The sequence below is a fragment of the Mustela putorius genome, unplaced genomic scaffold (assembly GCF_011764305.1).
Source record: "Mustela putorius furo isolate JIRA1106 unplaced genomic scaffold, ASM1176430v1.1 tig00000081_pilon_pilon_pilon, whole genome shotgun sequence".
NCBI classification, from domain to species: Eukaryota; Metazoa; Chordata; class Mammalia; order Carnivora; family Mustelidae; genus Mustela; species Mustela putorius.
In genome coordinates, this window is record NW_025421272.1 from 1,075,583 (window position 1) to 1,088,399 (window position 12,817).

Consider the following 12,817-nt stretch of genomic DNA (forward strand, 5'->3'; position numbering starts at 1 on the left):
AAGTGAATGACTTTAAAAAAAAAAAATGTTTTTTTCACACTGCTTTCTCCCCATCCTTATATATCTCCATGACTTGGTAGCACTCTTGGATAAAGACCAGTCCTTAATGTGGCCTACAAAGCCCCTTGTGGTCTGGCCTCTCCCTACAACTTTCTGCTCTCTCTATTCCAGTCTCACTGCTTTCCTTCACAGGGCCCAGAATACACTCTGCTTCCTTCTGACAGGCCCTTGTTCCTGCTTTTCTCTCTGTGTGGAAAGCCCTCACTCCCTTTTGGCCTAATTAACTCCTCTTCAACCTTCAGATCTTTACTTGGATGTCTCAGGAAGATAGTAATAGAATAGGTCATGGCCCCTCTTCTATGCTTTCACAGACCTTCCGTTTAAAGCTTTTTTTGTGGTTTTAACTTTACATTTATTCATTTGATCATCTCCTTAATGATATCCTGAGACTTCTAATATTCTATAAGTGTAACCTAGTCATGGACCATGAGACATTTTGCCCCCCATTGTGTCACCACTGAGCACATCATTGGTATGGGGGAGATATTTGTCATATGAATTGCCAGGGGTGGCCAAGAGATATGGTGTAAGTGAGTCTTTTCCCTGCCCTTCTCCATATCCTTCCCTTAGCAGCCACTGTGGCTGCAGTTACTGTAAGTGGCAGAGAGGAGTAGGTTCCAGAGATTGGGTTGTTCTGGAAAATTGCCTGCAAGTGTCCAGGCGAGAAGTTAAAGCTTTGTCTTCTTCCCCTAAAGGAGATAAGGATGACCCAGAGTGATACTTCTCTGTAGGTACCGGCCAGACAGGAACAAACACTGGAGAGAAAAGCAGTAGAGGGAAGAATGAGTTCAACTACGGTAGATGAAACAAATTTGAATTGAAATCTGACAAATTTCATAAGTAAGATTGTTTGTTTAGTGGGGGAGAGAGGGATAGAGAGAGAGAATCTTATGCAGTCTCTATACTCAATGCAGAGCCCAACACGGGGCTTAATCCCACAACCCTGAGATTATGACCTGAGCCCAAATCAAGAGCCATATGCTTACCTGACTGAGCCATCCAGGTGCCACTATATTTTAATTTACTAGGGAGAGAGAGAGAATGAGGAAAGTGCATGGTGGGAGGAGGGGCAGATGGAGAGAGAGTCTTAAGCAGACTCCATGGTGAGACTGGAGCCCAACATGAGGCTGTCTCAGGACCCCAATATCAGAACCTGAGCTGAAACCAAGAGTCAGACATTTAAATTACTGTGCCACCCAGGTACCCCCATTTATTTGTTTTTTAATATTTTATTTATTTACTTACTTATTTATTTTTAAAGATTTTATTTATTTACTTGAGAGAGAGACAGTGAGAGCGAGCATGAGCGAGGGGAAGGTCAGAGAGAGAAGCAGACTCCCCATGGAGCTGGGAGCCCGATGCGGGACTCAATCCCAGGACTCCAGGATCATGACCTGAGCCGAAGGCAGTCGTCCAACCAACTGAGCCACCCAGGCGTCCCTTATTTATTTATTTTAAGTATTTTATTTATTGGAATGAGAGAAAGCATAAGCAGTGGGGAGGAACAGAGATAGAGAGAGAAGCGGACTCCACAAAGCAGGGAGCCTGATGTGGGGCTTATCCCAGGACCCCAAGATTATGACCTGAGCGAAGGCAGACACTTTACTAACTGAGCCACCCAGGTGCCCCTGTTCTTTATATATTTTAGAAATCTTTGAAGGATAGCATTAGCTAAAGATATACATAAGTAGAGTGTGGAAAAAATGGAATACTTACAAATTATCTTTTACTTATGGGTAATTTTTGGTAGGGAGTGGGTTAATAGGTTGGTGATTCTCCAAGAAGTTAGAAATGAAATTTGTCCTCTGGAGGTTAAATACTTAGAGCTACACGTAATAGGAGTGTCATGTGGTCGTTAAGAGCACAGACTCTAGAACCAGATTGCTTGGGTTCAGATCCTGATTCTGTCATATTTATTAGTTGTACACGCTGGACAAGTTACTTACCCTTCTGTGCTTCATTTCTTCATCTTTTTTTAAGATTTTATTTATTTATTCAGCAAAAAGAGAGAGTAAGAGAGGGAACAGAAGCAGGGGGAGTGGGAGAGGGAGAAGCAAGCTTCCCGCTGAGCAGGGAGCCCAACGCAGGTCTCAATCCCAGGACACGGGGAACATGACCTGAGCCAAAGGCAGCTGCTTAACTACTGAGTCACCCATGTGCCCAAATTTCTTCATTTATAATATGGAGATACTAACCTTTTGCCTAGTTCCTAATGTTATAATGGAGGGGTAAATGAAGGAAGTCCTGTGTAGTATTAGGTAGGAATAGGGCCTCACAAGGAGTGAGCACTCATGAGTGTTAGCCATTTACTAGCTACTAGGGAGCCACATGTCTCTCAGAACTGAATAATATGTGAATCGGTGATTGTTAAGTGTCTGAAGAAGTAATGCTATTTTTTCCATTAAAAATTGTGGAGGAGCCTGGGTGGCTCAGTTGGTTAAGCCTCTGCCTTTGGCTGGGTTCATGATCCTGGGGTCCTGGGATCAAGTCCCACATTGGAATCCCAGCTCAGTGGGGAGCCTGCTTCTCCCTCTCTCTCTGCCCCTCCCCCTGCTCATGTTCTCTCTCTTACGCTCTGTCTCAAATAAATAAATAATGTTTTTTAAAAATGAGTTAAAATCCAGTGAAGTATTCAGTGACCAGATTTGGTCACCAGAAGGGGGTTCTTTAGTGTAAACAGAGTTGGTTGGGCTGACTCACTAGTGCCAGAATGAAATTTCCCTCTGTGGCTGCTCATGTCCCTTTAAGTCCATGCTCATAGAACAACCTTCTGATGCCTAATTCAGCTTCTTGCACTTCTTGATAACGGGAAGGGTCTGGAGGTGGTAACTGTAAGATGATATAGGTGTTCTAATTTCAAGTGTGAATTCATAAATGGACCATGGAATTGATAAATGGTTAGAGCCATCCTAGAATGTCTTCACCTCTCTCGGTACCGGTTTCTGGACCTCAGAGGCCAAAAATGAAGCCTGAATTAGGGTCATTCACCAAGGTAATGGTAGCCTTGGAAAGGTCCCTGGGTGATCAGCCAGTCAACCTTTTTCTGACCACAACCCTTCCCTGTGTCTTCAGTATTGGCCTACTGTTGTGGAATTTTTTTTTTTTTAACCTAAATCCTTCCTTTTACAGAGGAAGAAATTGAAGCCCAGAAAGGTTTAATGGCTTGCCTCAGATCACATAGCAAGTCTATTTTTAGCCAGGTCAAATTATCAGGTCTTCTCTTTCAGGCCAGGGTTCTTTTCCTGGCATCACCTGGAGATTTATTAAGGTATCCAAAGCATTTATTTTCCAGTGCAGCCAGGAGAAGAATGTCTATGTAAACACAGTTTTGGACACTGAATGTTGGACATTAAGTTGTATCACAGAGCAACAGTAGATGATTATCTATAAGGGGTCACAACCTCATTCTTAAGTGCTTGTAGCCCATACAGGCAAATTTCAGCTGATAAAATGACCAGCTCAGTCTCTACTGTTGGTTGAGGATGAAGCCATAGTTTGCTGTTTGTGAACACTAACTGGCCAGCAACTTCAAGTGAGCATATCTGCAGCCAGTGTAGACTTGAGACATTCAAGGAGACAAACTGACCACTAAAGACCAGCACTGTCTTTGGTGTTTTAGGCTTTATGTTCCATTTATTGTGAACCTCTGGTTGCGTCAACACCTCTGATAACTTCACTGCCTGTGGGTGACTTTTTTACCTGACAGACCTACGTCTTAGTGATCTGCCCTAGCCCTCTCCCACCATCCCAGCCTCCCCTCTGGTCACCTTTCACATGTGCCCTGCTCTGCAGCTTAGGAACCATACTGTGTTACGCCTCAGTGCATTTGCACATGTTGTTCCACCAGGCTGGAATACCTCTTGTCTGCCTGGTAATCAGCCTTTAGATTCAACTGATACATCTTGTCCCCTGTGGAAGAGCCTCACCAAATCCAGTGAACCTTCCCCACCAAACAGAGGAGCCTTTCTCCTTTGTTATTCTCATACCTCTGTTATAGTTCTGTTCGTATTTATTTACACATCTAACATCACTCCAGGTCTGGAGCCATATCTAGTTCGTCTTTGTATCCCAGAGCTTAGCAGAGGGCCCAGAGCGTAGTGGGTACTCAGTGTTTGTTAGGCAAATGATGTTTTTGTCAAATGACCACCTTTCTCTTTGGACATATGGATAAGCCCTTTCGGTATGCATCATCACCATCTCTTTGCTCTGCAGTTTTCGCCTAAGCAAGAGCTTTCCTTCTGAAGTGAGAGTATGGAGACATAGCAGACCTCTGCCTATAAATGTCATTACAAAGCCTAAAACCATCAAAGCTCAAGGGATGGCATGGCTTCTGTACCGTGGCAGCTAATTTGCCTTGTATTTTTCCCCCAAAGGCTAATAGAATCCCGTTTCCCTTGGGCAGTACTAGAGGGGTGCTAACAAATGCTCTTTCTCCATATTCATCATTATTACCAGGAAAAACTTCCCAAGTACCTCAAACCAGATTTGAGGACAGTTTTCTTCTCTCTGTCAGTCATCTTCTGTTCATACCTTCCTGAGACTGCTCTGTAGTGATCCTGCTTAGATCGGAGGGTGCTCAACTGGGCCCCCCTCAATATTACTGACTCTTACAGTGGCATCAGCTGTTTTTGAAATTGGCTGATGTCAGCCCTTGTGTTTTGTTTCAGTTCCAAAAGTGGCCTTGCATGAGATGATCCTATATGCTGGAGCCATCTTTTCCCACCGTACCCTGAATACCACATAATGTCACTGAAAAAAAAAAGAGAGGCAGCTACTGTGGGGTTACAAATGAGTAAGAACAATACCAGGAAGGTGAAAGTCTGCAGTGAGCCAAGGCTTTACAAAATGTCAGCCTCCAAACATTTGTTTTTTAAGCTCAGTCCACAATAAGAAGGTGAACAACCTATCTGAATCGTTTCCTCATTTATAGCCAGGGGTAATAATGACCTATCCTGCTTGCCTCTCAAGGTTAATGTGAGAGAAGAGTAAAATCAAATGGAAGAGCCTATAGGAAAGAGTAAAGTAGTGGATTCAGTCTTCAGTGTGCATCAGAAACACTGGGTCTTGTTTAAAATGTGGATTCTTGGGCTCCGTCTAAGCAGTTCTTACTATAGGCTTCAGGTAAGGCTTTGGAGTCTTCACTGTCAACAAATTGCCCCCAGGAGTCTGATGCTGCTATTCTCTCAACTACATTTCAGAAATAGCCTGCAACTCAAAATAGCAAGTGTAAAATAAGTTATTTGAGGCAACTTTACTGTCTTGGATCTGGAATCCAAGGACTTGGGTTAAATCCCAGCTCTGCCAATTCCTAGACCCATGACCTCAAATCACAGCCTTCTCTGTGAACTTAGTTCTTCATATGTAAAAAGGAGATGGCAACCTCAACTTCACAAAGTTTTGAGAATTAAATGAAAGCATATATGAGCAAGCCTATCTCAGTGCCTAACTCATGGAACTTAAGTCAGTGTTTTGCAGTGTCCACAACTTCTGGAATGTGGTGTCATGTTAACAAACACCCAGCAAAAGATAATCCTTGGCATCCGTCTTAAGTGTCATGGAAATCTGGATAGAACCTTAGAGATTTAGTCCAGTCCTTTGATTTACAGCTCATCAACTTGAAACTAGGAAGGGAGGATGGGAAGCCCAAGATGCATGAGGGTACCCAATCACATGAAATGTGTTTAGTTTTTAGACAGAAAATTATTTCTCACTATACTGAAAAAAAAAAAGAAAGAAAGAAAAAGAAAAATCTCTGTGACATAGTAGCGGAACCACTATTTGTAACTTTTTGGAGAAACCTGGTAGAATGGGCACAGTACCCAAGTATAATGATTATTTGACCCACACCTGCCATGTACCAGGGTTCTATTAAAATAAAATGGAAATGGCTAACTGGCTCAGTCTTCAAAAAGGAGAAAAAAAGAGGTCCTGGAAAAAGCAAACTCATAATCCTTTTGACTTGACTCCCTCATCAAATCCTAATGGAATTCTGTGGAATTCTGCAGATGATAAACTAGGTGGACAGGAGCACTTAGAAAAGAGCCGATCACTAGGATTCAGTCAGAAACACTGACTAAGTTCATGAATTCAGTGAATAAGGCATGACTTCATGTTTTCACTGGGTTGAAAGTCATGAGATCCTCTCTTGACTGCCCCAAGGCTTTTGTTAAACTCTTTCATGATCCTGACAGTAAGAATATGGGCAGGAGACCTAGAAAAATCAGATGCAGGAATTCAACACACCCAGCAGTTTGGGGCTCTATACTGGAGAGGTGGGATTCCTAAACACCTTGCTAGGTAGGGCTCATGTTAAGGAAAAGGCATGGGATTTGAGGTCAGCAGGCAGCTTTTAATCTCAGTCTTGCACTTCCCAGCAGCATCCTTGGATGGATCACCTAACATCTCTGGGCTTCCCTTACCCGGTCTGTGCTATAGGTAGTCCTCATGAGGCTGTTTAGATGGTGAGTATAAAAACCCTCTGTAAACTGAAAATGCATTATAAACATTAGTTAACATTGTCATTCTTTACTACTGTAGTTGCTCATAAGGGGGTTCCTGAGTCATATGTTTCGTAGTGGATGCAGGGTGAGCCTGGTATGGGCCTTGTGTAGTTTGACCTGACACTAGACAGATACAGGCTCAGAGCCCTTCCTGCGTGTGGTGCTTAGGGACACATCATAGGAACTTTTCCCAGAGGAGATTGAGTGCTCTGGTGAAGTTAGACATGGAAAAAGGAGGAGACAGCCACCAGCCTGAAGATGGAGGAGACTTTGGGAGGAGCTAAGACAGCAAAGGCTTGGGCAAGCCTATGTCCCTGGGTCAGGAAGTGGAATGGGGCAGGAGGTGGCCAGAGCCATGACCCTGCTGGTGAAGCTGAAGAAAGAACCCAGGAGGGGCGCCTGGGTGGCTCAGTCAGTAAAGCGTCTGACTCTTGATTTCAGCTCAGGGCATGATCTCAGGGATGTGGGATCAGGCTTCTTATCAGTGGGGAGTCTGGTTCTCTCCCTCTTCTTCTCCCTCTCCCCCTCCCCCCCACTCTTGTGCATGTACTCCCTCTCTCTCTCTCTCAAATAAATAAATAAATAAATCTTTTTTTAAAAAAAAGAAAAAGAAATAGCCCCAGGAGTCTTCAGTGCAGTGCACCCAGGCAGGCTTTGTCTTTGGACAAGAGCACTAGGAAAAAAGTGTAAGGAGGTGTTTGTTCTAAATCTTGGGACTTCTTTTAGTTGTTATCCATTTATCTTTTTTTTTTTTTTAAGATTTTATTTATTTATTTATTTGACAGGGAGAGAGAGACAGTGAGAGAGGGAGCACAAGCAGGGGGAGTTGGGGAGAGAGAAGCAGGCTTCCCACTGAGCAGGGAGCCTAATGCAGGACTGGACCCCATGACCCCTGGACCATGATCCAAGCCAAAGGCAGACACTCAACGACTGAGCCAGGCGCCCCTCCACTTATCATTTTATTTATTTTTGGGGGGGGGATTTTATTTATTTATTTAACAGAGAGAGATCACAAGCAGGCAGAGAGAAGGAAGCAGGTTCCCCGCCGAGCAGAGAGCCCAACACGGGGCTCGATCCCAGGGCCTGAGATCATGATCTGAGCCGAAGGCAAAGACTTTAACCCACTGAGCCACCCAGGCACCCCCCACTTATCATTTTAAAAAGCAGCACTTAAGTGTAAGAAAATAATGCGAACAGTATCAACATGGTAGAAAAGCAATGCTGTTTTTATCCCTGCTTATAGATGTCTCACTACTTGAGAGGAGAAACTGATAACCAAGTAGTGGGGTCTTCCAGATGTTCTTTAAGGATTGTGCACATAGAGTTTTTTGTTTTTTTTAAAGATTTTACTTACTTATTTGACAGACAGAGATCATAAGCAGGCAGAGAGGCAGGCAGAGAGAGAGAGAGAGAGGAGGAAGCAGGCTCCCTGCTGAGCAGAGAGCCTGATGTGGGGGCTCGATCCCAGGACCCTGGGATCATGACTGGAGCTGAAGACAGAGGCTTTAACCCACTGAGCCCCTGCACATAGTTTTTAAATAATGGAATTATAGTGTACACTCTCTCTGACACTTGGATTTTTTATGTAACACCTTACTTCATTATTTTTAACAGCTGCATAATATTCTATAGTGTGCTTATGTAATTATATTTAGCTCACTCCTATTTTTTTTTTTAAGATTTTCTTTATTTGACAGAGAGAGGGAGAGAGAGAGCACAAGCAGGGTGAGCGGGAGAGGGAGAAGAATGAGGGGCTCAATCCCAGGACCCTGAGATCATGGTCTGAGATAAAGGTAGATGCTTAACTGACTGAACCACCCAGGTGTCCCAAGCCCACTCCTAGTAATAGACACACAACTGTTCCTAGTCTTTTAGTATTAAACAGTGCTGGATATGTTCTAGCTCATCTGTAGGAATATTTCTCTGGACAAAATTTCTTTCTTTTTTTTTTTTTTAAGATTTTATTTATTCATTTGACAGAGATCACAAGCAGGCAGAGAGGCAGGTAGAGAGAGAGGAGGAAGCAGGCTCCCCACTGAGCAGAGAGCCCGATGCGGGGCTCGATCCCAGGACCCTGAGATCATGACCCGAGCCGAAGGCAGAGGCTTAACCCACTGAGCCACCCAGGCGCCCCCAAAATTTCTTTTTTAAGATTTTATTTATTTGAGAGAGAGAGTGTGCACACAAGTAGAGGCAGGGGCAGGCAGAGGGAGAAGCAGGCTTCCGGCTTAGCAGGGACCCTGATGACACAAGGGGTGGGTGTAGAGAGGGGTACCTCAGTCCCAGGACTCTGGGATCAGTGACCTGAGCAGAAGGCAGATGCTTAACTGATCCAGGCACCCCTTCTGGGCAAAATTTCTATCAGTGGAATTTCCAGGACTCCTGTTTTAGAAAGATGACTGCTATAGTCATGTTGAAAGAGAGGAGGAGGGGCACCTGGGTGGCTCAGTGGGCTAAAGCCTCTGCCTTCAGCTCAGGTCATGATCCCAGGGTCCTGGGATGAAGCCCCAAGTCGGGCTCTCTGCTCAGCAGGGAGCCTGCTTCTCTTCCTCTCTCTCTCTGCCTGACTCTCTGCCTACTTGTGATCTCTGTCAAATAAATTAATAAAATCTTTAAAAAAAAAAAAAAAAGAGAGGAGAGGAGCAGAGACTGATGGTCAGAAAATGGGGGTGGCAATGCTCACCTTTCAAGGTTCAGAAGCTATAGAGTCCCCAGAAGCTCCCTTCCTTGGATGGAGTCCTCCCAACCAATAGAGGGCCCCACACAAACACAGTTTCTTGGGCTTCAGATGATCTAACCAGAGCTACCTTCTGAGGGGAGGTCCCCATGATTCATTCATTCACCACTCCTCAGCAGAGTGCTCACTTGGGTCTCCCAGCCTTGAAGGCTATTGCCTTCAGCCTCTTGCATCCCATTTGGTTCTGAAGCATCAGTTTGCTGGGCTCCTCATCAGGTTTCCAACTTATGAAATGTGCTGGAGATTAGTACCTCTCCTGCCATCTTGTCCTGTCCGTAACTGCCAGTTCAAGGATCCTTGCAGTTGCCTCTGTCATCTGTAACTGCCGAATCCTCTGCCAGATGCTGTAGAAGGGACCTAGAAGAGCAGCTTTCCACCCAGGGCCAGTATCCAAAGGCAGGTGGGGGAAGTATAGTCTCCACTGTGACCTTTCACCTCCCAGTTCTGGTGGTGTAGGCCTTTGAAGTTTGCCTTGAGGAACCACGCACTTGAGTCTGAGCAGCCAACAGCTTATCACATCTGGTGATCAGTCCTTCAGTGGTTCCTCCTGAAGTCTGGATTTATGGAGGTCAGATGGATTCCACCTAGGAGGGGCTTCCGCTCATGACGTGGGGAGACAGCTGCCCCTCTTTGAGGGGGAGTCAGTTTTCATAGCATTGAGAAGCCCTCACACTAGTTCCACACACACCCGCCCACCCACCCACCGAGTCCTTTGTAAGCAGAGTTGGGGGGGAATAGAGAACGCCTGCAGCCTCCTGTTCGCATTCCTAGACACCGACTCACTGCGCCCGCCGCCGCTGGAATAGCAGAGCTGTGTGAAATGTCAAGAGGAGTTATGCTCATGGGCTTCCTGGCCCCAGTCTCTTTGTGGCTTGCATTTTCTTCCATCTGCACTCTGTTCATCAGATGGAAATCAGAGGGTGCAATTAGAAGATAATTTGCTAGTTCCAGACTTAATTTGGGGCCCCCTTCTGGCCTGATCAAATTACAAGGGAACATAATAGATTTTTGGTGCGAAATAGTTGGCTCTGTCACTGGGAGAAAGAGCTCCCAGCTTTCCAGCTGGACAGGCCTTTTGGTATCCTTTGTGTTGTTTATCCTTTCCACCCTGCCTGACCTCCTCTGCTGCTCCTGTGTGGCCCCCAGGTTGGGATCCCAATCACCTCAGAGCTGGCTCAAGAGCTTTAAACTTAATTTCAGACCCAAGGAAAACAGGGAGCCCTCTGGAACCTCATAGGGTTGACAAATGTTGAAGCCGGAAGCTATTTAGAGACATATTACCAAGGCCCAGACAGAGGCTGCAACTTGCTGAAGGCCACATAGCTAGCCCATAGTGATAGTAACAATAGTCTTAATGATATTAGCAGCTAACATTTATCAACCCTTAATGTATTCCAGACTCTGTGCCAAGGGCTTACACACACTGCATTGTCGCATTCAAACCCAGACAGTCTGGCTCCCGGCCCAGACTGGGCTCCAGCATAGCGATGGTGGAGCTTAGTATAGAAACTGTGGTTCGAATCCTGGCTTGTTCTTTCACTTATACTACTGGGTAGCCTGATACAAGCAATTTAGACTCTGTACTTCAGTTCCTCCCTCTGTAAAAACGGAGAAAGAGTTGGAGAGGAGAAGGGAGTTGGGGGAAATCGGAGGGGGAGACAAACCATGAGAGACTGTGGGCTCTGAGAAACAAGCTAAGGGTTTTGGAGGAGGGGAGGGGAGTGGGAGGTTGGGTGAGCATGGTGGTGGGTATTAAGGAGGGCTTGTATTGCATGGAGCACTGGGTGTGGTGCATAAACAATGAATGTTGGAACACTGGGAAAAAAAGCAAATTAAAAAAAAATAGGGAGAAAGTATAGCACTAACTAGCGTGGGTTAAAATTCATTTTTATGTGTGAGTGCTGTGAGCAGTGCTTGGTGTAGAGTGAGCGCCTGTCCAGTGCTTACTCCCTGCTGGCTGCCTCTGGGTCTGGAGTGTGGTGACTGTGTGCTAGTAGATAGATGTGGCTGAGCTCTGCACACATGCCAAAAGCTGGTCTTCAGTATTAGGGGCAGTTAGCAGAGTGGTTGAGTGCCTTGGCTACAGAGTGGAGGATGGCAAACTATAGCCCATTGCCTGGTTTTGTTTGGCCTGTGATTTTTACATTTTTTAATGACGGCGGGAGGGGAGAAAAAGAATGTTTCATGGCACATGAAAATTCCATGAAATTCAATTTTCATTGTCCACAAATAAAGGCTTATTGGGAAATAGCCATGTTCATTTGTTTATATGATGATTCTGTATTTGTGTAGGCCTGCAAAGCCTAAAATTTGTCTCTGGCCCTTTAGGGGAAAAGTGTCTTGACCCCTGATCTACAATCACACTGACTAGGTTTGAAACCCGGCTGTACCACTTATTAGCGCTTTGTCTTCAGGTTATTGATATAACCCTTCCAAACCTCAGTTTCCTCATCTGTTAAGTGGGGATGATAATATCTACCCCGTATATTAGCAGTTTAAGTATGATAGATAACAAGTGGAGAGCACTTAACACAGAGTCTGGAACATACTAAGTGTTTAATAAATGGTATCTTATAATAGAGTTTAAACACAATCTTTCTTATCACATTCATTGTTACCTGTGTGCCCAATCAATAGAGGAATGGGGAAATGTTCCCTTGTAACCCAGCCACCACCTTTGCCATAGATTTTCCTGTCATGGTGACAGGGTGACTTCAGTAGAGAGGAATGTGTGCCTGGTGAGAGAGAGCTGCTGTTACTCCCTCAAGTCCAACAGTGAGGTTTGGACGTGTCCCACTCCAGCAACCTTGCTTTCTCCCTCACAGTCCTGCAGGCAGAGGGATAAGGGGCTTTCCCAATGGTGAGCTCCCGTTTGGTCATCCCCTCAGCTGTTACTCTTCTGCCAGGCCACCCTCCAGATACCAAGGCACATCATCCCCCCAGACGCTTGTCCTCCATCATGCCCCATTTTTCAGTTTGAGAAGCCTGGTTGCCATGGCACAGTAGAAGCACCACCACTGCCCCCTGGGGCCAATGGATGGCATTCTAGCAATGAAAGAAAAAAATGAGAGAGGTAACAGGTGACCTGGGCTCCAGTTCCTGTGCTGTTTCCAACTTGAAGAAAGGCTTTGAGGGAGATATTTCTCCTTAAAGAGTTAGAATGAGCTCTGGGCTGAGAGCTCTGGCTATGGAGCTCTCTTAGGGACCTACATTTAAATCCCAGCCCTCGGGCGCCTGGGTGGCTTGGTCGGTAGGGCATCTGCCTTCCACTCAGGTCGTGATCCTCCGGTCCTGGGATTAAGCCCTGCCTCGGGCTCCCTGCTCATAGGGAGCTTGCTTCTCCATCTCCCTCTGTCCCCCCACTCACTCTCTATATCAAATGAAAAAATCTTTAAATCCCAGCCCTGCTACTGAATAATATTTTGGCCTTGGGTTAGTTAGCTAATCTCTCTGAACCTTGCTTTCCTTGTTAATGGAGATAATTCTCATCTTGGAGAAATAAGAGAGTGCCTTACAGGGC

The 12,817-nt window shown here is 45.3% G+C and overlaps 1 protein-coding gene across 3 annotated transcripts in view; it reads left to right on the plus strand.

Annotated features, from left to right (window-relative positions):
- The window catches only part of LIMK2 (LIM domain kinase 2), a 61,657-nt gene that overhangs the window by 21,080 nt on the left and 27,760 nt on the right, over positions 1 to 12,817 (plus strand). The window contains exon 1 of one of the 3 annotated variants that reach the window (XM_004766393.3): positions 6,467 to 6,521. The exons of the other annotated variants lie outside the window; for them this stretch is intronic. Coding sequence (XP_004766450.1) covers positions 6,505 to 6,521 — 17 coding nt within the window. The 5' untranslated portion in view covers positions 6,467 to 6,504. Of the gene's footprint in view, positions 1 to 6,466; positions 6,522 to 12,817 lie in introns of those variants that run through there. 3 annotated transcript variants of the gene reach the window in all.